The following is a 25,104-nucleotide window of genomic DNA, read 5'->3' as shown; positions in this document are numbered from 1 at the left end:
GTTGCAGCACGTGTTTCAGTAGCAACAAGTGATTGAGATAAACTGTGTGTGAATTTGCTTAAGTAATCGAGTGGGATGTAACCGTTGGTTACAATTCTGGATAATTGAAGCTTCGCCTCAGCATTTTATACCACTTACACTACACTACAACAGTTTTGAGGGGGCGAAGCGTATCAGTGTAAGCGAGGCTGATGTCCACCAATTTCCTGCGGGCGCATTTGCTTACGTCAGAAAGGAAATGGTGGGAAAATGGACTTGGGCTAAACTTATGAGGGAAGTCGATTTGGGGAAAATCGCGCTCTTCCAAACAGGCGTCCGAGTGGACAAGTCGTGCTCCCGCGAAGGGTCGTCAATCGCCCTTCCCATCGGCGGAACCAGGAGGTTTCCGCGAGCAGCTCGTCCATCTCGGATTGGTCGGCCTGGGTTGCGTAAATCCCGTGCTGGTAGCTTCCCACGTCTAATCCGTAATAGGACCACCCCCGTCGTCTGGCGCCTCCCGCGCCATCACCGTCAAGGACGACCACCCTCAGGCCGCTGGCCTTAACCGCAAAGGAGGGTCCCCTCTCGGCACGCCCGCATCAGTGGACTCTGGGGCTGCCGATCAGCCAATGAGGGAAGACGCCTGCCCATCGGAACCAGCAACGCCCGCTGGTCGTCCATCATCCCGGCACGGAAGCCGGAAGAACCGACGCCGCCCAAGGAGGCCGGCGAACAACGCTGCATCTGGCGCCGAAGTCCAGACTCGCAGCCAAGAACAAAGGGCCGCCGCATCCGTCAGCAACAACAATACCCCCCCCCCCCCCTTGGGGCAGTTCCCGCCGCAGAGTGGAGGTTGGACGAACTCCTCTGCCGGCCCGCAATCGCCGGAGGCGAACCATCAGCTGAGCGGATCACGGTACGTTAGCCCCTGAAAAACCCACACTCCACACACCCACACCCACACGAACAAAACCCCAAAATAAAGTGCTGATGAAAAGTGGAAATCCTTCCGTGTTTTTCTGTTGTAACCGATCCTCCCTTGAATCACCTAGTAGTTTGCCGACCCTGGGATTACCCGGTTTGAGTCTTGTGCTACGCTGGCCAAGCCATTAGTTTCAATTGGCGCCCAGCTCAAATCCGCGAAAAGTGATCAAGGTTGGTGAAGTCAAGCAGAAAAATCAAAGGATTTTTCCAACGGGAGGTGGCAGGAATCCGAGTAAGCTCGGTTGGTCACTGTCCACCTACCCTGGTGCAAAACTATGTGAAAAGCACACAAATCCGCGGTTCCTTTACGGTCCTGTTGAAAGAGGATCTTGCGCGCTTTCCAAAATCGTTTTCGGCACGATTCTACTCGTGGATTTTGGTCAGCAGCGACTTTTACAAATCTATGCTGCTTGTACATAATTGTAATGTCCCTATGTGTGATACTCGACAGCCAACGCAGCAGCATTTATTGTTATTTATTCCGTCTCGTCCCTTTTGTGTTCGGACTTGACGATGAAATTGATTGACAACACAACACACAGATCTCCCAGCACACACAATAGACAGAAAGTGAGGAGCAAAACGGAGGAGTGAAAAAGCCGTACTTTCTGCACAGCAGCAGCGGTGTCGATCGTCGAGTTCGACAAAATTGAGTAGCTCCAGCCGAAGTGTTAGGGATAATTAAAATAACGACCCCGAGCAGGTCGTCAGTCTGCTCCGCGCGGGTGATTAGAGACCGCCGGCAGAGTTGAAAATTATTTGTGATTTTTGTACCTGATTGAACCCACATTTTGTCGTAGACCCAGACCGTTGATGTGACGTCATCCCTGGAGAGACATTTGCACCTGAATCTAGTCAAATCTTACCTGTTGGATGAAGCCAAGAACTTAGGCAATAAGTAAGTCCTGTGAGGCGATCCTGAATCAACAATTTCACCTGTGATTCACCCGTGACCCAGCCATATGACAAGTGACGTCATCCCTGGTAGGTGATAGGTACCTGAAAAGTCTTGTTTCTTTCTTAATTGAGGACAAGCAACCAAATAGGGGAAAGCCCCGACCCAAAAGCTTTATTTTAACTAATTTCTTTTTAAATTTTCTTAATTCTAGAACTTAAACTTAGTAGGAGATGCTGAGGAAATCGGTGGCTACGATCGGCACCGATTTGGGTGCTAGGGGTTTATTGCGGCGTTGTCCCATCTTCCCTGGACCAAGTCAGCCGGTCTGGATTACCACGATATCCCAGTAGTCATTCCGAAACGTTGAGAGTACCTGGAAAGAAAAATAAAAGAGAAATATTAGTTGAAAGAATAAAGTAATTAGAACACTGTGATCTGATAAAATTAGCCGTCTGTTGGTTTTAATTTGTTAGTAGGATTAGTGTGTGTTTTTGTGTGTTGATCTTAGCCACTCTCCCCTAAAGAAGTGTGGGTGGAGAATCCCACCTTCGTGAAAAGGGATGAGAGTTGCAAGATGGCATAAACCTTGGTGCTGTAACGAACCTAAACTACTCACCAGGTAAAACGGGAATCCATAGCCCAACGGGCCAGTTCGCGAAAGATCAAGGGGTTATAAACGTTGTTTCCCTCGGTCCGAGCGCGGCTGGTGGTGTTGTGGTGAGGGGATCTCCCGAAAATTGCAAAGGCCTAAAAATTTGTTTTACGATCCATTAGTGATCAAACATTTTAAAGTGTACACTGTTTTGTCTTACCTGTAGCTCATCTTGCGCGTCAAGATGGCTAGCACGGTATCCCAAAGACCATTAGTGGACTCCTGCAGGCGACTTTTTGTCCAAAAAGTTCGTTCTGGCAGCGATGTTCCACGTCTCAGTCCAAATCCCCGCTGGGATGGACGAGAATGAGTCAACTTACCCTATAAAAGAAGCGCTTCGTTATGTTGTATTTTGTTTTGTACTTACCTTAACGTTCGTTGAAAATTCTGCAGGTTTTCAACACTTTTCACCGATAAAACTTTACGTTTTCACTTGCACTACTTTTGCATGTTCGCTTGTGTAAACATTGCGATATGCTGACGTTTGACAGATTAGAGATGTTTCGGGAACTGTCAATCAGTTTGCCCGTCAGGAATGAACCCTTGTGGTGAATTTCCGAATAAGATCGAATGTGATCTAAAATTGGATTAAATGTAAATAGTTCATGAAAATGAACATCGTGGCCACGATTTGTAAATAGAGTTGTCTACTAATGTTTTGGGAATTATTTTAATTTATTCTTTTAATTTGTAGTGCATGTCTAATTGTTAATTTATTTATTTATTTAATTTATTTATTTTGCCTATTGGGCTGATTTGATAAATACCTCTGTGATATAATCTGTGATTGGTTATCACATGGACATGTGCATATTTGCCTAAAATGAGGCTTGTACATAAGAACTTGACCACGTACGCTAGACCACGAACCTGATGAGTGCCGAAGATGATTTTGGAAAAGCAGTTCGATTAAAAAAAATGTTCTTGAACTTCGTGCATTCACATTTTTCGCCGGGGTAGTGGATAGTGTAACCGTTGGTTACAATTCTGGATAATTGAAGCTTCGCCTCAGCATTTTATACCACTTACACTACACTACAACAGTTTTGAGGGGGCGAAGCGTATCAGTGTAAGCGAGGCTGATGTCCACCAATTTCCTGCGGGCGCATTTGCTTACGTCAGAAAGGAAATGGTGGGAAAATGGACTTGGGCTAAACTTATGAGGGAAGTCGATTTGGGGAAAATCGCGCTCTTCCAAACAGGCGTCCGAGTGGACAAGTCGTGCTCCCGCGAAGGGTCGTCAATCGCCCTTCCCATCGGCGGAACCAGGAGGTTTCCGCGAGCAGCTCGTCCATCTCGGATTGGTCGGCCTGGGTTGCGTAAATCCCGTGCTGGTAGCTTCCCACGTCTAATCCGTAATAGGACCACCCCCGTCGTCTGGCGCCTCCCGCGCCATCACCATCAAGGACGACCACCCTCAGGCCGCTGGCCTTAACCGCAAAGGAGGGTCCCCTCTCGGCACGCCCGCATCAGTGGACTCTGGGGCTGCCGATCAGCCAATGAGGGAAGACGCCTGCCCATCGGAACCAGCAACGCCCGCTGGTCGTCCATCATCCCGGCACGGAAGCCGGAAGAACCGACGCCGCCCAAGGAGGCCGGCGAACAACGCTGCATCTGGCGCCGAAGTCCAGACTCGCAGCCAAGAACAAAGGGCCGCCGCATCCGTCAGCAACAACAATACCCCCCCCCCCCCCTTGGGGCAGTTCCCGCCGCAGAGTGGAGGTTGGACGAACTCCTCTGCCGGCCCGCAATCGCCGGAGGCGAACCATCAGCTGAGCGGATCACGGTACGTTAGCCCCTGAAAAACCCACACTCCACACACCCACACCCACACGAACAAAACCCCAAAATAAAGTGCTGATGAAAAGTGGAAATCCTTCCGTGTTTTTCTGTTGTAACCGATCCTCCCTTGAATCACCTAGTAGTTTGCCGACCCTGGGATTACCCGGTTTGAGTCTTGTGCTACGCTGGCCAAGCCATTAGTTTCAGGGATGACAGAAAAGTGAAAGTGGTGTTGATCTTAAGGAAAGAAAATAACGGTGAAATTAAAAAAAAGGTGATGAGAAAAGATGTACAAAAACTCGTACAAAATTATAAGGAGTTCTAAATTTGATTTATTTATTATAACCGTTTTAAAAGAGCGTTAGAGAAGAAGCTTTTTTTATTTTACTATCATAAACACATTGACACAAATATAATTGTATATTTTACAATAAAATTGTAACCGGGACCCGTGGTGAAAGGGTAAGCTTGGTTGCCTCTCACCCAGTCAGACTGGGTTCGATCCCAGAAGGTTCCGGTGGCATTTCAACGTATATGTTATCTTGAACTACCATATTTTATGATTGCAAGCACAGTGACTAAAATGTAGTTTCATGACGCAAATGACAATGTTGATAATATTCGCAGGAAAACCCGCTCAATATCAATTTGAATTGGCCAATCTACCACTCGCATTTACCATTACAAAGTGCGACGGGTTGGCAATCATTGAAGTTTCGTGGTCACTGATAATTCAAAGTTGTTGAGAGTTCCTTGGGAGAAACCCAAAGTGATTGAAGACTGCCAATGTACAATCAAAGACAGTTTTTATTTATTTTTTCAATACTCTTGGGAATTCCAGATCAGAAGTGCAATCAGTACAAAGAAGATTCCACATTGAATTCCCTTCAATGTCAGCTCATCGCGGAGAGCCACGTCTTGTCATCACGGAGCAGCCTCAATCCAGAGGATTAAGATTCAGGTATCAATGCGAGAATCGTGGCTTTACACCTGGATCGATTCTCGGCGCAGGTTCCAGCCCACAGCAACGGAGCTATCCTACGTTTGAGATTCGAAACTACAAGGGGCCTGCTAAGATCGTAATTTCTTGCGTCACCACGGAAGATGTCCCAAGACTTCACCCGCACCGTCTAGTAGGCCATGAGGGTTGCCGAAAAGGTATTTGCGAAATATCTGTTTCAGCTGAAGCGACCATGGCCTACTCAGTGAAGAGTTTGGGCATTCAGTGCATTCGCCGGAAGGACATCGAAGCGGAACTGAAGAGCAGGGAATCGCGGTATCAGAATCCGTTTAAAGGTGCGATCGTGTAAAAACGTGGATTTTTAATCAAAATTTTATCATATTTTTTTCTATAGTTCCAACAGGAAATCCACTGGCCATAAATCTGAATGCAATTCGGCTTTGCTTTGAGCTGCACGTGGAAAATTACGACGGCCAGTTTGTGCCCATTTTCCCACCGGTACTGTCCACCACAATCTACGACAAAAAAGCTAGCCCCAGTCTGGTCATCTGCTCGATGAGTGCCACCGATGGCCCGGCCTCGGGCGGCAAACAAATCATCCTGCTCACGGAAAAGGTCAACAAGGACGACATCCAGGTTCGCTTCTACAGAGAACATGGTCCAGAACGCAACCGTGGATTGCCTACGGCAAGTTTAATCCGGCCACCAACGTCCACAAGCAGTTTGCAATCGTGCTGAAAACTCCTGCCTACTACGATCCAAGAATAACGGAACCGATGACGGTTAGTAGGCGGTGACTGTTCAAAAAGTTTCGTGATAAACCGAAAAAAAAACTTTTTACAGGTTAAAATTCAACTTCAACGAAAACGAAGCAACGAATTGAGTGAGCCTAAGGACTTTAAAATCCTACCTGGTAAACACAAATGTTTCTTAAAAATTTCAATTTTCTAATTTTACTTTTTATTCTCAGTTCCCAAATTGTCACGCAAACGAACCAATAAAGGACACTTGAAGGTTGGGCCAGAGAGTCCCCCGGGCAGGACCGAGGACGAGAACGGCAATTTTGGGCAGTCGATTGGAACCTTGTTACCCCAGTTTGGAACGGCTTTTTCTCGCCCAATCTGGCAGGAGGAAGTGCAGGCGTGGGAACAGGTCGAAGGCGGTAGCAGTGACGGGTCAGCTGTTGATGGAGAAACAAGTCTCTACGAATTCAGTCTGGAAGATATTTTCGAGTGTTTATATGAATAAATGGATGATATATAAGTCAAAGTAGAATAGAATGACGTTTTGTAAATTGGGCATGTTGTTTTGAAAATATAAATAAAGCATATTAAAAATAAGTGAATTTAATTTAATATCCGAAAAAAAAATTGATGTCGTTAAATAAAAACAATTCTCGAAACCACGTTCTCTATAACTGAGATTAATCATCCGAAATAGTCGTACACTGAATTTGGGAACAAAATAGGCTATGCTTCCCACTTCTTCGAATTCCAATCTGCAACTTCCAATGAATTCGGCGCCAAGCAGTCTACTGCGACTGGAACAATCTGCAGTGTGGTTGCTGCGATGAACGCGTCGCGTAAGAGAAACGCGACTCTCGCGGTTTGCGATAACATCTGTTATATTTTGTGATTTTTGACATGTCGTTTAAACGCATAATAAGTTAATTTTCAATGTTTCTTCTCAATTGCTTGGAGTATAGAGAGCAAATTTTATGGAATCATTTACATAAATTTAGAAAAAAAAATAAACAAATAACTTTTTTCACCATGTCAACGACCTGGAAAATCTAAATTCACCCAATTTGATCCCATTAATCGCACCAGCGAGGATCATCCGAATCGTTCATAAATCCCACAATTGAGTCACAATCACGCGTTTCGCGCGCGCATGGGCCCACGTTTCGCGTTCTCAGCATCCGCGCGACACTTCACTTGCTCGTCACTCTTCTCGCGGTTCAGTTCATTCGGTTCCCACTTCTCCGGCAGTGGCGGCACACGTGCTGGATGAAAGTGTTTCGCACGCTTCCTGGAACTCAGCTGTGTTAACGTTCGCGTTGTGACAAAAAGTGGCGAAAAGTTTTGTTCTAGTGAAGTTTTCTTGGGTATTTTTTGTCTAAAAATGTACAGAAGTGAAGAAGGTAGGAAAATTTTATATTATAGTATGTGAAAAAGTTTTTAAAAACAGAAGCAGACTTCCTCAATAAAACCCTGTTTTGGAATAAAACTAAATAATATACTAAGCAATGAAAATAGTGGTTGATCTGTACAACACAAAAAAAAATGGAAAGAAGGATGAAAATTTGGTTCGTTGAATATTACTTCTTTATAAGTAATTTTACCAAAAATGTTTCAAAATGTCAACCCGATGGATTTCATCAGGATCTGATGAAAATTCACAAGTTTCTGTGTAGTGCATTGCATTCAATAAAGTTCTAGAATAATTCATAATCCACAAACCACGTTAAATGCGAGGACTTTAATTTTTTTATGAGATGTGAAACTCATCATTAAAAATGCAAAAAAAAAAATTTTTCCATATAAGGTGATTTTTGTTTATTTAATGAACTTTTTGCCTTCCTCACCTTACTGATGAAAGGCTATAAAATCACTCGAAAACTGAACTTCTCAATCAGACCTCATAGACCCACCTTCATGTATACCTATCGACTCAGAATCAAATTCTGAGCAAATGGTGGGATGTTGATCAAAAAATTGTCACTCGATTATCTTGACATTGGCAGAACCGATTTTGTCCGTTATGGCGTCATTCGATCCGTCTTGAGGTCCCATAAGTCGCTATTAAAAATTATGCGGTTTAGCTAAGTACTTCAAAAGTTATGCTAAATAAACGATTTTAACAAAAGCCCGGAAGATTGTTAAAAGGGTGGTTTTTGTAAGAAAACCTGGCATGTTATATATTTTTAGAAAGGTATTTAAAAGACCTTTCCAACGCGACCAATACATCGAAGATCTGACAACCCTATCTAAAGTTATTTGCACCTAAGTGTTTTTATGTACTTTTTGGAAGCCGGATCTCAGATATCATGATGAAAACGTTGTCCGGATCTATCATGCAACCTGTCGTTGAACAGGTAATCAAAAGACCTTTCCAACGCGTCCAAAACATTGAAAATCTGCCAACCCTATCAAAAGTTATAAGCATTTAAGTGTTATTTATACACTTTTTGGAGGTTAGATCTCAGATATTTTGATGAAAACGTTGTCCAAATATATCATGCAACCTATCTTTGGATAGGTAATTAAATGAGGAAGGTACCAACCACCTAAGGGTGGATTAAGTAACATTTTTTTCATATCAGGTGATTTTTGTTTATTTATTGAACTTTTTTATTATTAAAACCAAAAATTAAAATAACTCAAAATCGAAAAAAATATTAGGTTAGTGAATCGTATTAAAAAAAGGTAAAACATTTTTTTTAAGACTTTGAAATCGGAAAATTTTGTTTAGAAACAGCAAATAAAATTACATCTTCTTATAAGCCATTTTGTTAACTAACAATGCTTCCCATAACCACATGCTTACCCCGCGTAAAATGTTGTAATTGTGGTTTGGTTGAGCATTTTAGCAGAATGCATTACTATGAATACAAAGAGACGAGTTGTTCCTAATATCCTAATATATAGCGGAATTAAATGGAACAACTCGTCTCTTTGTATTCATAAATGTTGTATTTTTTTAAGTTATTCGGACCAAATTGTTCTATTCAACATGAAGTTTTAAAAACAGTACACAAAAATGATTCTTCCTTCTATAGATTCCGAGAATTTTTTTTTCTGTCATGTAAGGACAACTGCGATTCTGATTTGGACCACCCTAATGTATACAATTGCTCATTGGTCCTTATCAATTAAAAGTCCAGAATTTAACAAGGTAATAGATGGATTGAAAAAGTGTTGCATCAATTAATTTAACTTGCTCAGGAAGAATCCAGGTTGATAACGCTGAGGTTGGCAATTCCAAATTAAAATCACTTAAAATTCGTCACCTAACAGCATACAGTGTGTATGTGTACTAGGGTGGGTACGGATTTTGAAAAGTTCTCAGATCAAGTTCTGGTGTGGTTCCCCGTGTAGGGCATACCCATAGGGACTCTCACGCCAAATTTCAGCTCATTTGGTTGAAAACTGGCTTGTCTCAAGCGAGTTCAAGTTTACATGGGATTTATTAATAATTTCGAGAAAAATTAGAATCCTGCGCTTCAATTAATCGCCGCAGAAAGATATCGTCGCAATGGGAAAGCCCTGGAAAACCTAGAGATGGCAGGAAAGTAGGCTTAGACAAATTTTTAAAATAATTGTTGACTGTCAATCTGAGATGTTCGTAGGGACTTTTTCTACTGGCTGACGGTTGCTGGTTGGTTTTGGCTGCGGTTGTCTGGTTTCCGGTGGCGGAATCTACGGTTCTGAGACCTTTCGGACGGCTTTATGGAACCGGGTACCGGGTCGGATGGACGCACAGCGGGCATTGTTGGCTCCGTCGGGCAGGTTTCCCCATCGTTGCAAAACTTGGTGCCCACTCATACGCTAATCCGGGCATGCTTAGAAGGGACACTTCCTGACGGTTAAGGTCAGCGGCCTGAGAGATGTCGGCCTAGATTTTGATGACGCTAAATGGCGCAAGACGATGGGTAAATGTGAGAAAATGACCAAAAATTTACCGAAACATTCTACCAAAGTGTGCGTCTCTCTGGTTCCACGTAAACCATCAAAAACTATCAAAAGCAGAATCTGATGAAAAATCACCACACAGACCGGTGGCCGGGAGACGGTCCACCAAATGGTCCAGATTTGTCAAGAATTTTGACTTCATTTTTATATCTTTTAACATGAAATCTCATGCAAAACTATCCTAGAATAGCAAAAATAAATCCATGAGATTGAGCATCGGAACCGGTTCCACGGTCTTCGGTGGTCACATCCAGAACCTTATCTAAGAAACAGCGTTAACTCGTCGGTTAACTGGCTATGCGACGTATAAAACTTGTTGATTTTGAATTCTTTAGTGTATAAATTCGGCTCCTGGCCGGTTCCCATATTCCCCGGTGGTCACATTCGGAATCCGTTTTTGGCAAACAAAAGAGTAACTAAGTCTAACTGCGTTTCATAATAAAAAGAACGCTATTGTGATGAAGCCTCTAGATGGAAATACAATTTCATATCAAGAATGATCCCTGCAATAAAAGGAAAAAGTTATATTTTTATATAAAATATTTTTTATTTCCATTAAAAACGCTCACCATATTTGAAAAAAAATCTAAACGAAAAAATAGCATAAACAGTTGAGCTGAACTGACAACGATATAAAGCGAAAATCAAAACGATTGCTGCGATTAATTGAAAAACTCTTTGCGCTCCTATATTTGAAACCCCCTCAAGATAATCACCAAAACTGATTATTTCTCAATACGCGCAATACTCTGGGAAATTTTGAATTTTCGTTCATTCGCTCCATCGAGCTCAACGGCAATACATCCGGGGTTTTCGGAACCAACGGTTTTCCCCAGAGAAGCATCAAATTTTCCTTAGCATGCTATGAATGTTTGATGAACACCGCGACGCCACATGTCAAACAGCTACCACGTGGACTAGCATCGCCTATAAAAAATTACTTTTTATTACTTTTTGAACCGTAGAATTATCATTTATGGTGGTCAGGATACTATTTAGCTGTAGTCTGAACCTTCAAATAAGAAAAAAAACTGTCATGGTGCAAATTTTACAATCACGTGGTAGCTGTTTGACACGTGGCGTCGCGGTGTTCATCAAACATTCATAGCATGCTAAGGAAAATTTGATGCTTTTCTGGGGAAAACCGTTGGTTCCGAAAACCCCGGATGTATTGCCGTTGAGCTCGATGGGGGTTGACCGAATCGACCTGGTCTCTTAGGGAAAGTTGTTCTCCAGACGATTTCGCTCATTTCTGGCCATCCTAGAAGTTTCTACATGCTTTCCCTAAGCCTGTAGGAGCGAAAGAACGATAATTCAAAATTTCCCATAGTAAATCCCATGTAAACTTGAACACGCTTGAGACAAGCCAGTTTTCAACCAAATGAGCTGAAATTTGGCGTGAGAGTCCCTATGGGTATGCCCTACAAGGGGAACTACACCAGAATTTGATCTAAGAACTTTTCAAAATCCGTACCCACCCTAATGTGTACAGTACCAACAATGGTCCACCACATGTTTTGCTGATAATGATACATTGTACTGTTTCGGCAAAAGATCACCACGCGTGTTAAGGATCAGTAATTTTAATTGTAAACAATTTAATTTTAGTCGGCTGGAATTTCACACTCGACTTCAACCTATTATCAGCAGGTCATGCAACAAAAAATAATCACTCATAACAATTTTAATTTCTGTCTCTCCTCCTCGAAGGCCCCCATTTAGTAATTACGGTTCAACCGCAATCCAGGGGATTACGTTTTCGTTATCAATGTGAGAACCGAGGATCCACCGCTGGCTCGATTCTCGGCGTTGGCTCAACTGCCCAGCGTCGGATCTATCCAACGGTTGAGATCCGAAATCACCAGGGGCCTGCTAAGATCGTCATCACGTGCGTCACCTCGGACGATCCCCCGCGACTGCACCCGCATCGTCTAGTAGGCCACAAGGATTGCAGCGAAGGCATCTGCGAGATGCTCGTTGAGCCGGCACTGACGCCCGTCATGGCACACTCGATCAAGAATCTGGGCGTACAGTGCATCCGGCGGAAGGACGTAGACGCTGAGTTGAGGAGGAAGGAGATGCGCTACGCGAATCCGTTCAACGGTTTGTAAGAACAATTTTGATTTATTTCATGTTAGAATAATTTTACAATTTCCTAACAGTGCCAACGGGTAATTTGTCAACGATCAACCTGAACGAGATTCGACTCTGCTTCCAGCTTCACATCGAATCGTACTCTGGACAGTTCATTCCCGTGTCACACCCAGTTCTGTCCACAATAATTTACGACAAAAAGTCCAACCCAGATCTCATCATCTGTTCGATGAGTGACTGCACTGGCCCAGCATCCGGAGGGAAACAAATCATCCTTCTGACGGAAAAGGTCAACAAAGATGACATCCAGGTTCGGTTCTTCAAAGAATTCGGACCCGACCTAAAACCGTGGATCGCCTACGGAGCGTTCAACCCAACGCAAGACGTTCACAAACAGGTGGCCGTTGTGTTCAGGACACCGGCTTACTACGATCGTTTGATTACGAGTCCCGTTAAGGTAGGTAGGCATTGTCTCTGGAAAGCACAATCAAATGAGAGAACCCATTTTGCAGGTTCAAATTCAACTGCAACGTAAGCGAAGCAATGAACTGAGCGATCCTCTGGAATTTGAAATGCTACCAGACGACGCAGCAATTTTGCCACGATTTGATGATATTTTTAGCGGCACGCCTCAAAACAACAACTACAGCGATCCTGGATTTTATGGATATCAGTAAAATTTAAATGTTATTTTTAGTTAGAACAATTGAGAGTTAATTGATAAAATAAATAAAAAATAACACAAATATGTCTGACCTCGAAGTACTTTGTCCATTTTCGCAATGTTATCAACCCTCGTCCAGTTCGCTTGACTTCACGGTTAGAGTGCGTGCCACTACTCTAGGTTTACGTCAGACTTTGGGAAAATCCCGAATGTGCCGCTGGAACGTAGTAGGCGAGTCAGTTATTCTGATCGTGATTGTTACGATGTTCTTCACCAGAGTATTTCGAACCAAAATAAAAACTCATCACCTTTTTCTCACAATTACCTATTGCTTTGACTTTATTGCTCTACCGAACACAGCACGCAGTATAGTGATCTATCATCTAATGTTAACCCCAATAGTACCCTCACCTCTGGTCATGTTTGATGTATTTCTGCTTTGTTTTGCACTTGGTCTACCGTGAAACCTCCTATAGTATGGTTGTTTTACCCTAAATTGGCCTGAATTTCTACCGTGATCGCTCAACACTTTCCCACCCCGTTCGCGAACGAGTCCATCGACTGCCACTTGATCGTGGTCGGTTGATTCGAGCCCTGCAAAACCTCACAACTCTTCACCGTCAGGAAGCTCATCCGAGGCAGCGTTTGCTGATCGCCACCGGTCATCATCAGTTCCGTCATGCTGCTAGCCGTGGGACACACCCGGTGTGGAAACCGCGGCGACCCTCGGATCCTTTCACGCAGAGTCGGTTGTGAGTGCTGGTGCACGATTGACGGACGCCGATGCTCGATCGTGGGCAGGACAAAGTTGACCCTGGGTTCCGATCCCGTAAGCCGCAGGTTCTCGTTGGAGGGTTGCTTAATCGTGAAGACCTCCCCGGCGCCGGACACGTCATCTTCGGCGTCCACCTCGGCGAAGATCGTCAACGTTGAGGGACGTACGGCCATGTTGGGACCTCCGAGGGCCGAGATCGAGGAGGTTTTGTGCACTCGCGATCCGAACAGATTCTTGATGCGGCTTAGTACACCACCACCTTCTTCCGTGTTTGATAGTCGCAGCTCGGACAGACAGTTGCGATCGCGACCGAACGCGATCCTCGGTTGTGAGCTGAAGGTGACATTACGCTTCATGGGGGACAGCATCGGGTCAACGGTGGGCCAGCTTGCGCGTGGAATGATCGGTGGCAGGACGGACAGAAGCAGCATTGGTAGACCAGTTGGGGCACTTGGGTTCATTAGGGGAGTTCCGTTGAAGGTTTCCAACGAGTCTACCAGAGGCTTGACGTTGGGATCAGATGATCGTGACGACGACGACGGACGATCGGTGAGCAGTCTCTCCAGCCGTACGATCTCGGCGTCCAGCATTTCGATTTCCTTTCGGTAGACACGGTTCTGAACCTCCACGCGGAACTGCAGCTCACGACGATCGTCCACCACAAACCGACGCGTATTGCACTCCATCTTCAGTCCCATGCTGTGAATCACCGGGTCGTAGACTTCCCTTGTCAAAAATGTCTTTCAGCTTTGGAAGGAAAAGCAAACACAGCGTAGCCGTCGTAGATATCAGAATGAAACCTGCGGTGATCGCGAACGCCAGCGTGACCTTCTCGTACAGTAAATTCGCCAACACGACGACACTAGCACTGGTGATCACCACACTGTAGACCGATACGCCAATGTATTGGGAATCGTTTAGCGCAGGGATCTTAACGTTGCGCGTTTGCCATGCCATGTACACCCCCACGATCAGCAGCAGTCCCTTGTAGGCGTACAACGTTCCAAGCCAACTTTCGTAGTGCCGCGATCGACACAACTCAACCTGAGGCAGGTAGACAACACCGCGATCGGACGCACTAATCTCCAGCGTAAGGTTATGCAGATGTCTCTCCATGGGATCGGCAGCCATCCAGAACGACACGACACAAGCGTCCAACAGAAGCAACGCTCCAATTACCGATATCAGTTGGGTATCCCGAAGGATCTTGTCCTTGCACAATCCTCCTGCACTGTGCGTAAACAGTCGGTACACCCGGAAGGTCTTGGCGAACATTGATCCAAACGCAAGCGAGAACCCAGCCGATAGGAAGTAGATCCGGGCCATGCAGATCGTCGAGAAGGTCACCGACGGCCACGACGGTAGCGTTGAGTCGTCCAACCCTAGCAGGATCGTAGCCATGTACACCAGGATGCACCCGCAGACGGTGATCGTACTCAGCTTCGGGCTGGACAGCTTCATGGCCCTAGAAAAAAATCACGATAACTCATCCTTCTTAAACCAATCCCCAAACACGTACTTCAACTTCCGAAAATGAAGATTCATCGCCAGAAACAGCACCGAAATTCCAATGCCCACGAATGACAAGATCACCACGGTGTAGAACGCCATCGGCGAGATCGTGTCCACGCGCAGTCGCAGAATTCGCTTCGCGATCGGCACCTGACCGGACTCCCACCGGATCGCGCCACACTTGGGACAGCCAAAGTCCAACGAGGCATTCTTCGGGTAGTAGAACGCAATCTGCCGCAGCACGCCACTCTGAATCTGGTGAAACGAGGTCGTGCCGACGCGATCGGCTCCGTCGAACGAAACCGGTCCGGAGATCCCGTTGAACCTGAGGCTGTCAAACTGCCGCAGTAACTCCTTGGCCATGTCGAAGCGCGTGTAGTCGTAGTGGGACAGACGGGTCCGGTTTTGGTGGGCCACCTGGGTCCAGGTTCGCTCCGCACCCCGCAAAGCTAGCGCCATAGCCCAAACGGCGTCGTACGTCTGCGGGGCGAAACGGGACACCGCTCCGGTCACGTTCATCTCCGTCAGCTTGCGGTGAAACATTTCGTCGGTCTACAAATGAAAGTTATTATCATAGAACTTTGATCTTCGAAACAACCAACTAACCAGTCCACTGAGGGCGGTTCCCATGCCCACGATGCTGTTGTAGCTGGACACGAGCAGCACGTTGTCGAGGGCCTTCAGCAAAATGGCCGACGGACAGGCACTGGTCGGCGCCAACCACCAGGACGAAATGTGCGTGTCCTGCAGGATCCACGCGTAGTCCGCGCCAAACATTCCCAAGAAGTAGGCCTTGAACCAGATAAAGCGTGTTAGCGGAGACTACTCGCCTACTACGATTTTAGTAAAATTACCTCACAAAACACTTTTGGCGCAATTTCGTGTGAAAAGCTTCCAACGATTACTCGGATGTCCTTGTCCTGGAATGTTTGAAAAAAACCTACTAAGTTTTTTTCGATTTCAAGACCCTCTCAAACGTTAAGAACTTGTAACTTTAAAACAAGCATCAAAGACATCGTCTCAAGTGTCTTACCTAGGAAAAAACGGGGTGCCATCGTGTGTCCTACTGGGAGGAAACCAACGGGAGGAACATCACACTACTCACAACGTACACTACTGAGAAAAGGGTCTAGTATTTGGTTGCGTTTTCTTCGGACAGCGGGTGGAAAGGGGGTCAACTCTACCGTGGAGGGGTACATGTGAGGGGAAAATTAAGGGGGTGTGATTTTCGGGGAGGCAACGGTGTGGTGTACACATTTATACCCGCAGCAGTTTGAGCTGTTCCTTGAAGTCGGTCTCGGCGAAGGAAATGGTCGCGGCGCAGGTGATGTTGGCCCGCTCGAGCTCCGTCACCAGGTCGTTGACGGCCAACGAGTGACCTTCCTCGTTCTCGGCAAACGTGGCCACCGTGTCCCAGCCAAAGTGTTTGATGAAGGCAATTCGCGCCGGATTGTGGGACGAGTCCGGGGCGACGGTGCGGTAGAACAGTGGGAACTCGCGCCGATCGCTGAGGGCGGGCGACGTTGAGCCGAACGAGACCTGAACGATGTTCCAGTACGGGACGACTTTGGCCACACTTTCGGTTACTTCGGAGCAGGCTGAGCCCAGGACCATGATTATCCGCTTGTCCTGGTGGGTGTACAGGGCGTGGAAGAAACGGTCGATGCCAACGCCGGGGTCGCACTGGAAATGGGAAAGGAAAATATCTATTTGATATTTTATTTTATTTAAAAAAACAGGCAACAACAACTAACAAGTTTTCGTAATGTCGTGTCCAATATACGAACAAATTACAAATAACGTAAAACAAGTTAAAATTGAATAAATTTGTAATACATAAGTTCACCAGAATAAGGTCCTAAAGCCCTATGTACAAAGGAAAAAAAAAACACTATTAAACCCCATTTCTGGTGACCTTTTTTAAATTTCAATGCACATTATTTACAATTTTACGATGGGTTATTTATGGTACCCTTGGAACAAAGCCATACTGTAAAAAACTGAAATCTGGAATAATTTTTGAAAATACGTAGCTTTGTGAAAATTTTTTAGTATTTTCAAAAAAGTTGTCTTTATATTTGAAATTTATAGAAAATTCTTTTTTGTATGGAGCGTATACAATCGACAATCGTCATATCCAGAAGAAGCCTTTTTAGTTTCCTAAAACACAAAGTCCAAACTCGATTAACCGAAGGCCCCGGAAAAAATTAACTTCGGATAATCGAATAGAGATATTTTTTCGTTGTCTTTTTGCCTTCCTCACCTTACTGAGGAAAGGCTATAAAATCACTCGAAAACTGAACTTCTCAAGTAGACCTCCTAGACCCACCTTCATGTATACCTATCGACTCAGAATCGAATTCTGAGCAAATGTCTGTCTGTGTGTGTGTGTGTGTGTGTGTGTGTGTGTGTGTGTGTGTGTGTGTGTGTGTGTGTGTGTGTGTGTGTGTGTGTGTGTGTGTGTGTGTGTGTGTGTGTGTGTGTGTGTGTGTGTGTGTGTGTGTGTGTGTGTGTGTGTGTGTGTGTGTGTGTGTGTGTGTGTGTGTGTGTGTGTGTGTGTGTGTGTGTAGGGATGTGGGTCTGTGCACCAAAAAATATGCACTCGATTATCTCAGCACTGGCTTAACCGATTTGGACCGTTTTGGTCTCATTCGATTCATCTTGGGGTCCCATAAGTCCCTATTGAAAATTATGAAGTTTAGTAAAGTACTTCAAAAGTTATGCTAAAAAAACGATTTTGACTAAAGTCCGGAAGATTGTAAAAAGGGTGGTTTTTGTAAGAAACCCCAGCATGCTATACATTTTTAGAAAGGTATTTAAAAGACCTTTCCAACGCGACCAATACATTGAAGATCTGACAACCCTATCAAAAGTTATTAGCAATTAAGTGTTATTTATGCACTTTTTGGAAGCCGGATCTCAGATATCACGATGAAAATGTTGTCCGGATCTATCATGCAACCCGTCGTTGAACAGGTTATCAAAAGACCTTTCCAACGCGTTCAAAACATTGAAGATCTGACAACCCTATCAAAAGTTATAAGCACTTAAGAGTTATTTATACACTTTTTGGAGGCTAGTTCTCAGATATTTAGATGAAAACGTATTCCAAATATATCATGCGACCTATCTTTGGATAGATAATTTAAAGACCTTTCCACGAGTGTGTCTATTTTGGATAGCATTACCCTTTGAATGAGAGGAAGGCACCAACCACCTAAGGGTGGATTAAGTAATGTTTTAATTGTAAAGCTTATGTATGACCCCAAAACTAGAAAAAGTAGAACTTTTCGGCCCTTGTCAGCCCTTGTCAAAATGAGTTCTTACAAATTTTAATTTTGAGACCCCAGATCAAGCTATTTTTTAAATAAATGAATTGAATTATTGAAAGTAACATAACAGTAATAATGTCAAAAGCTTGTTCTGTTTCTTTTTGATTTGATATTTATATTTAGATTGTTACGTTTTCCTGAATACTCCTGATTATTATTTATCATCAAATACAATTTTACACTTTAAACATCTTTTTTAACTTCTTTTTAGTGTGGCACAAAGTTAGGATGACTTCGTTAAAACAACATTTCCTGCACTGCACAGATAACAAACAGAAGGAACAATCAATTCAACATCATCCACCCACCTTGGTATCATTCGTAAGCAGCTTCAACGTGTATCCCAGCAGCAGTCCTCTCCTGTTAATATGTTGCACAGCAAGTTGAGCCGCTGCCAGCTCACTTTGCCCCTCGGCCCTCATCCCATGTCTCGTACTCAGCTCAAACAGTCCCAGAATCGAAACTTCCCGTTGTCTCCTCTGTCTACTTCCTATCCCAACACCACCACTGTCACTGTTGGGTCTTGTCCTCTCTTCAAACACCGTATTGATGGAATTTCTGTTCAACACCCGCGTCGTCGTCGCCGCCGAACCGTTCACCATCCTCGACTTATCAACGACGTTCCGCAGGATCCGACTCCGGGCCGCAAACTCGGGCCCGCGGGTAAACTTGTCGAAATTTTCGCCAGAATTCGAAGACGGAGACGACGACATGCCGGCCACAAATCCACATAAGAGGATCACGGTGAACCGCAGGACCATTGTATTTCACTAAGAAAAACACAAACAGGCAGCACAAAAACCCCTTCTGGTTCCGTTTTTCACTCAGTGGCAACGCTGACGAAGGATGTACAACATCTCACACGTGTCTCTCTTTGTGTTTTCGTTTTTTTACTGATTGTTACAAGAGCACTGGAACCCACATCCGAGTCAGGCCACCACTCGATGAAGACTGACGGCTGATTGGTGTCTGGTTTACATTTAAGTACTAATGTTCTACTCTCAGAAACTTTTCTCTAGCTGAAAGAACAAAAAATAGGTGTATGGATAGAAATGCTAATGAAAACTCCATTTGCTCAAATTATCCGAAAGTGCCAATAGATGGCGTTGATTTTAGCTAGATTTACTTTTAAGCGCCAGAATGTATGCAATGATACAGTTTAGCTTTAATCATTTCATGAAATTGAATATCGTCTAAAGTTATACATCATCAAATGAGAATTTCTTGAACGTCTAAATGCTTGGCAAGGTTTTAAAATTTCAACGGTACTGTGAACCCTTTTCAAAAAGAACCACGAGTTTTAAAAAGACAACAGAGAGAATATCTCAATTTTTCTCTCACTCTCATTTTTCACTCCCAATTTCTCACAAGAGAACAAGCACTTATCAAGTCAAAAGCACGTGCTTGTCATTGTCGAGAGATGCAACGAGGCGATAACGAGCGCAACCCCCTCTCTCCGAAACTTCACCACGTGGCATCACCCCCCAAAAAAACCACAATCCTCTCAGGCAAACAAGGCGTAGAGAGAGAGAGAGACAAACACGATATCAAAGAAATTAAGATGCCCTTTCAGAGGGAAACTTTCCTTCCTCATTTTCTACGAGTGGGCTGAGGTTGAGGCAGAAAAGACCCTCATCTTCAGCCTGATGTTGCGGTTGGTCGGCTTGACCTTCCATCTGGCGTGTCTTATTGTCTTACAGGCAAAATGCTTTCTCCGTGATTCTAGGGCTTCCGCAAGTTAAGGGACTACCCCACCGAAAATGAGGGGGTAAAGAAAGGGTGAAATGTTTTAGCAATCCATTTGGATGTGATGTTTTCCTACACTTCATACTTTTCCCCCTCCGCTCACCGCAAAACAACACGCTTCAACTCGGGCTTGCTCCGTTCAGTACGTGACCATCACAATGGATTGGAAATATGTCATAGAGTAAATATTAAATCTAGCCTCTAATGGAGTTGGCATCGGGGAAGGTCAGTGGTGTACAATAAGTTTACTTTTTTGTTTATTTTTTTTCAAAATTAACTTTTCAATATCAGCTTGATTAACCGAATGCATTGGAAAAAAATATTTCGGGTAATCGAATAGCAAAAAAAATCAACTCAGCTTCGCTAAAATGATTAAGACTTTTAAATCCAAGATGGTGGCCAAAATGGTGATGATGAAATATTAAAAAAAAATCTCAAAAGTTTTTTTGAGTTTTATACAAACATTCTCTGAAGTTCTTTACAAACAATTTCGGATTATAAAAAAATTGGTTGATCGAATCTGGACTGTAATCTGATGTTACAACTAACAAATAACATCCACAATTTTTCTTTTTTCAAAAAATAGGCCTGAAATTTATTTGATCCATACAAGTATCTATGTTAGTAGTGAGACAAATTGTATTCGGATAGAGAAATAAAATGACGGAAATACCTCTTTTTGGAAATTTTCTTGACCCTTTAAAAATAATAAGTAGCTGATTAAGTAGTTTTTTAATCAATTTTCCCTTAAATTAGTACTTATCCAAAATAATCCAACTTAATGCATACTCAATTTAATTTTAACAACTATATAACGCAAAGGTTTTTTTTTTATTTTGCATCACAAATAAATGTAGAAATGAATACAAGCAATGAATTGAAAGCAATCAAAACAATCACAACATCTTGTGATTATTTGAAAAAAAATATTTATTTAACCATTTTCCCGATTCTTTTTTTTTTTTTTTTGAACCGCGGTTCTTGGACCACCCTGAAGGAGTCCCGAATAAAATTATATGATGATTTGCATTGTCAAAACCATGCATTTATAAAAGATATTATAATATCTATGGTAAGTTTATGGTTGATTTTTTCGAACTTCATTGGAATGTTTCGGAAATGGATAATTTAAAAAAATCGAAAAACTGGATTTTTTCGATTAAAATTAAATTAAAAGAAGCTAGCTCTTGAAATCGCTAAACTTTATCAAAAAATCTGTGAAGTTCTTTTTTGATAGTATGTTTGCTTTAATTTGATGTACAAAAATGCTGTAGTAAAAAAATCGAGTCAAACTTCTAACGCATGTTGGTTCATGGTCATGGCACAAAAGTTGTGGTTTTTGCCCCCTAAACCTATCAAAAAATTTATGAATTAAAAATATGGATTTTTGGAATTTGAATTTGGTAAATTGGAATAGATTTTTGTATCATTTTTTTGCAATCAATACCCACAAGTTTGCCGAAGGCACAAACAGATCATAAAATACATATTTTCGAATATTTACGTACCATTTTTATATGGACAGCTATCAAAATTGAACCAAAAACAGAAAAGTTTGAGCCAAATAAAAAAGTACGAAAAATAAAAATGCAGTAAATCGGCTGAAAAAATATTACTGAAATGACATTGAAATGACGAAGAGTTCATTTTTTGCGAAATTATCGTTTTTTTAGACCACCCTAACATGACTCGGATCACCCGAACTTGGCTAGGACCACCATAAGGGCAAGGCCGGATAAAAAACGTGTCTAATTATTTGAGCCAAGACGCCTCCTGACCAATGTTGGCCAATTTCTAAATCTCGAGCTTTAACTTTCATACGGAATTGCTGTATTATGATTTTTTTCAAATCAAATCAATATTTTGATGAGAGCAACTCTCTCAAGAGGAGCTTCAAAATTTTATATTTGAGCATTTTTGTATTTTTTTATTTGTCTCAATCTTGGTGGGGCCTTCCCTATGACCAAACAATTTTGGGCTGCTGTCCATACAAAAATGGTACGTAAATATTCAAACAGCTGTAACTTTTGAGTGAATTTTCTGATCAATTTGGTGTCTTCGGCAAAGTTGTTGTAGGTATTGTTGAGGACTATTGAGAAAATTTTTCAATCTACTTTTTTTCACAACAACTCAATTTCCCAAAATACGTATTTTTTAATTTTGATAGTGGACAAAAACACGCAACTTTTGAGCCATAGAGAAACATGGTCAAAAAATCTGCCGCCGAGTTATGATTTTTTGAAAAAAATAGTGGTTTTTGTAAAAAATCGAAATTTCATGCAAAAACAAATTTTACGTAATTTTATAATGTAACATTGAAATTCCAATCGAAAAGTACTTTACAGATTTTTTGATACAGGTCTCTGTTTTCAAGATATAGCCACCGAAAGTTTGATTTTAGCGAAATATTTGCACTTTTTCGATTTTTAAAAATAGTGACCATGAGTGACCATTTCTAAAAATATTTTTTTTCAAAAAGATCAGAAAATTTGCTATAAAATTGTCTAAGAGACATTGAAGATTGGATCTCGGGTTGCTGAAATACAACCTATTTTAAGGATGAAAACATTTGCTGAAACATAAAACTTATATAAAATTTTGATGAGATTGATGGAAATTATTTTACTTACTTTACTTACTTTTGTTGGCGCTACACCATTAGCTTGGCCTGCTGCACGATTCTCCGCCAACAAGCTCGGTCCATGGCTGCTTGTCTCCAGTTTTGCGGGGCACCCACTCTCTCCAAATCGTTCTCCACTTGGTCCACCCACCTCGCGCGTTGCACCCCCCTACGTCTTGTTCCTACCGGCTCCGACACAAACACCAACTTCGCAGGGTTGATCCTCTGGTTCCGCTGGCTTAATTGCTCGGGTCGCTCCGGCATCCTAGCAACATGACCCGCCCACTGCAACCGTCCAGCCTTCGCGACCTTCCGGATGCTTGGTTCGTTGTAGAGCTGCGCAAGCTCGTGGTTCATTCTCCGCCGCCAGCCGTCGTTCCCAAATACGCCGCCGAAGATGGTCCTGAGCACTCGACGTTCGAATACGCTTAGCGCTCGTAGATCCTCCTCGAGCATTGTCCACGTCTCGTGCCCGTAGAGGACGACCGGTCTTATCAGCGACTTGTAGATGGAACACTTCGTATGTAGGGAGAATTTCCGGGACCTTAGGCTCTTGTGGAGACCGAAATAGGCACGACTTCCAGCGATGATGCGTCTCCGAATTTCCCTGCTGCAGCTGTTGTCCGACGTCACCAACGATCCGAGGTATACAAACTCCTCTACCACCTCGAATTCGTCGCCGTCGATCGTAACGCACGGTCCAATGCGAGCCCTAAGGGACTCGGTTCCTCCTGCCAGCAGGTACTTTGTCTTCGCCACATTCACCCTTAGCCCAACCTTTTCTGCTTCCCGCTTCAAGCCGGTGTACGCATCAGCAACCGCCTTGAGCGTTCTGCCAACAATGTCCATATCGTCGGCGTAGCAGAATTGGTTGGACTTGCTGAAGATCGTGCCCCGCATATTGAAGCCCGCTCGTCTCATAACACCTTCCAGTACCACATTGAAACAGAGGCAAGAAATCCCATCGCCTTGCCGAAGCCCCCCGAGTGAAGGAAACGAGTCCGATTCCGCACCCGATATCTTCACACAACACCTAGCACCAGACATGCATCGGCACTATGAGCTCTTTTTAACGGCACTCAGCTTGTTCTAGATGGCATTTTCGTTTAAAGCAATGTTATGCTTGTTTCTAGGTAAAAATCTCTTGGTTTTGGCTTGAATAATGTGTAGAAAACATTGGTTCATTGGAAAACCCGATTTTAGCTATATTTTCATATAAATGTTCTCTTAAGCTCTCAAGAAGAACTTCTTAAAAGCTCTTTGAGTGCAATTAAGAGTTCTTAACCTATATCTCGGTTGGGTTTCAACATAATCTCTCAGGGTCTTCGGGAGCCTAAAAGACAAGCGTAATTAGCGTATTCTAATCACTGGCACAACATGCTGGGTACCTTCTACGTGAAATGCCAAACAAGTTCTTCTAAAAGAGGAGTTAGAGCGGATGCATGTCTGCCTAGCACCATCCATCGTCATTCTGGTCAGTCTTATCAGCTTCCCGGGAAAGCCGTTTTCGTCCATTATTTTCCATAGCTCTTCGCGATCGACTGAGTCGTACGCGGCTTTGAAGTCGATGAATAGGTGGTGCGTGGGGACTTGGTACTCGCGACACTTTTGGAGGATTTGTCGCACAGTGAAGATTTGGTCGGTCGTCGATCTCCCACGACGAATCCGGCTTGATAGCTTCCAACAAAATCCTCTGCTATCGGCGATAGACGGCTGAAGAGGATCTGGGAGAACACTTTGTAGGCCGCGTTGAGTATTGTGATGGCACGGTAGTTCTCACAATCTAACTTGTCCCCCTTTTTGTAGATCGGGCATATCACTCCTTCTTTCCACTCCTCCGGTAGCTGTTCTGACTCCCAGATCCTGACTATCAGACTGTGCAAACAGAACACCAGCTTCTCCGGGCCCATCTTGATGAGTTCTGCACCGATACCATCCTTCCCAGCCGCTTTGTTGTTCTTCAGCTTCTTGATGGCATCCTTAACTTCCCTCAGCGTGGGAACTGGCTCCACACCTTCTCCTGCTGCACCGATGTAGTCCTCTCTTCTGCCGTCTTGGACCCCTGCCTCTGCTTCTGTGCCATTCAGGTGTTCATCGAAGTGTTGCTTCCACCTGTCGATCACCTCGCGCTCGTCCGTCAATATCACTCCATCTTTATCACGGCACATTTCGACTCGCGGCGTGAAGCCTTGGCGGGATCCGTTGAGTTTTTTGTAGAACTTGCGCGTCTCGTTTGAGCGATGCAGCTGCTCCATGTCCTCGAATTCCAACTCTTCGTGGTGGCGCACTTTCTCCCGGAAGAGCTGGTGCTGCTGCCTTCGCTTCTGTCCATACGCCTCTTCGTAATCACGGAGATTATACTGCAGCATTGCCCTCCGTGCTGCATTCTTCTCCTCCAAAATCGCTCGACA

At 43.8% G+C, this 25,104-nt stretch overlaps 5 protein-coding genes across 6 annotated transcripts; 2 read left to right on the top strand and 3 right to left on the bottom strand.

The window, feature by feature from the left end:
- Nucleotides 1-1,802: 1,802 nt before the first annotated feature.
- On the bottom strand, nt 1,803-3,622 carry LOC119766518. Its single transcript, XM_038251113.1, has 4 exons — nt 3,604-3,622; nt 2,939-3,090; nt 2,674-2,834; nt 1,803-2,608 (listed from the first exon to the last, which is right to left on the bottom strand). The coding sequence occupies exons 1-4, from the start codon at nt 3,620-3,622 to the stop codon at nt 2,524-2,526; spliced, it is 417 nt and encodes a 138-aa protein (XP_038107041.1). The 3' UTR covers nt 1,803-2,523.
- A 1,518-nt stretch (nt 3,623-5,140) lies between these two features.
- Nucleotides 5,141-6,593, top strand: LOC119766529 (embryonic polarity protein dorsal-like). The gene is made up of 4 exons (XM_038251162.1): nt 5,141-5,591; nt 5,651-6,038; nt 6,100-6,169; nt 6,227-6,593. The coding sequence occupies exons 1-2, from the start codon at nt 5,186-5,188 to the stop codon at nt 5,992-5,994; spliced, it is 750 nt and encodes a 249-aa protein (XP_038107090.1). The 5' UTR covers nt 5,141-5,185; the 3' UTR covers nt 5,995-6,038; nt 6,100-6,169; nt 6,227-6,593.
- Nucleotides 6,594-9,893: 3,300 nt separating this feature from the next.
- LOC6033650 (embryonic polarity protein dorsal) lies at nt 9,894-12,721 on the top strand. Its single transcript, XM_038251111.1, has 4 exons — nt 9,894-9,910; nt 11,698-12,053; nt 12,113-12,501; nt 12,557-12,721. Exons 1-4 carry the CDS (start codon nt 9,894-9,896, stop codon nt 12,719-12,721), a joined length of 927 nt encoding a protein of 308 aa, XP_038107039.1.
- A 296-nt stretch (nt 12,722-13,017) lies between these two features.
- Nucleotides 13,018-19,299, bottom strand: LOC6033649 (gamma-aminobutyric acid type B receptor subunit 2). The gene is given in 7 exon segments (XM_038251155.1): nt 13,018-14,203; nt 14,205-14,948; nt 15,003-15,547; nt 15,602-15,787; nt 15,850-15,915; nt 16,259-16,678; nt 18,636-19,299. Coding segments are annotated over 7 exon segments (3,387 nt in total). The 5' UTR covers nt 19,089-19,299; the 3' UTR covers nt 13,018-13,230.
- Nucleotides 19,207-24,343, bottom strand: LOC119766527. Of its 2 annotated transcripts, none has more exons than XM_038251161.1 (3): nt 24,144-24,343; nt 22,713-23,726; nt 19,207-19,346 (listed from the first exon to the last, which is right to left on the bottom strand). In XM_038251161.1, the coding sequence occupies exons 1-2, from the start codon at nt 24,206-24,208 to the stop codon at nt 22,724-22,726; spliced, it is 1,068 nt and encodes a 355-aa protein (XP_038107089.1). In that variant the 5' UTR covers nt 24,209-24,343; the 3' UTR covers nt 19,207-19,346; nt 22,713-22,723. The 2 variants fall into 2 exon arrangements, with proteins under 2 accessions (XP_038107089.1, XP_038107088.1); XM_038251160.1 differs by having other exon boundaries at nt 19,229-19,346; nt 22,704-23,726.
- Between the last annotated feature and the right edge of the window lie 761 nt (nt 24,344-25,104).

This window comes from Culex quinquefasciatus, chromosome 2 (genome assembly GCF_015732765.1).
Source record: "Culex quinquefasciatus strain JHB chromosome 2, VPISU_Cqui_1.0_pri_paternal, whole genome shotgun sequence".
Lineage (NCBI taxonomy): Eukaryota > Metazoa > Arthropoda > Insecta > Diptera > Culicidae > Culex > Culex quinquefasciatus.
This window is presented reverse-complemented; position numbering and strand designations above follow the sequence as displayed.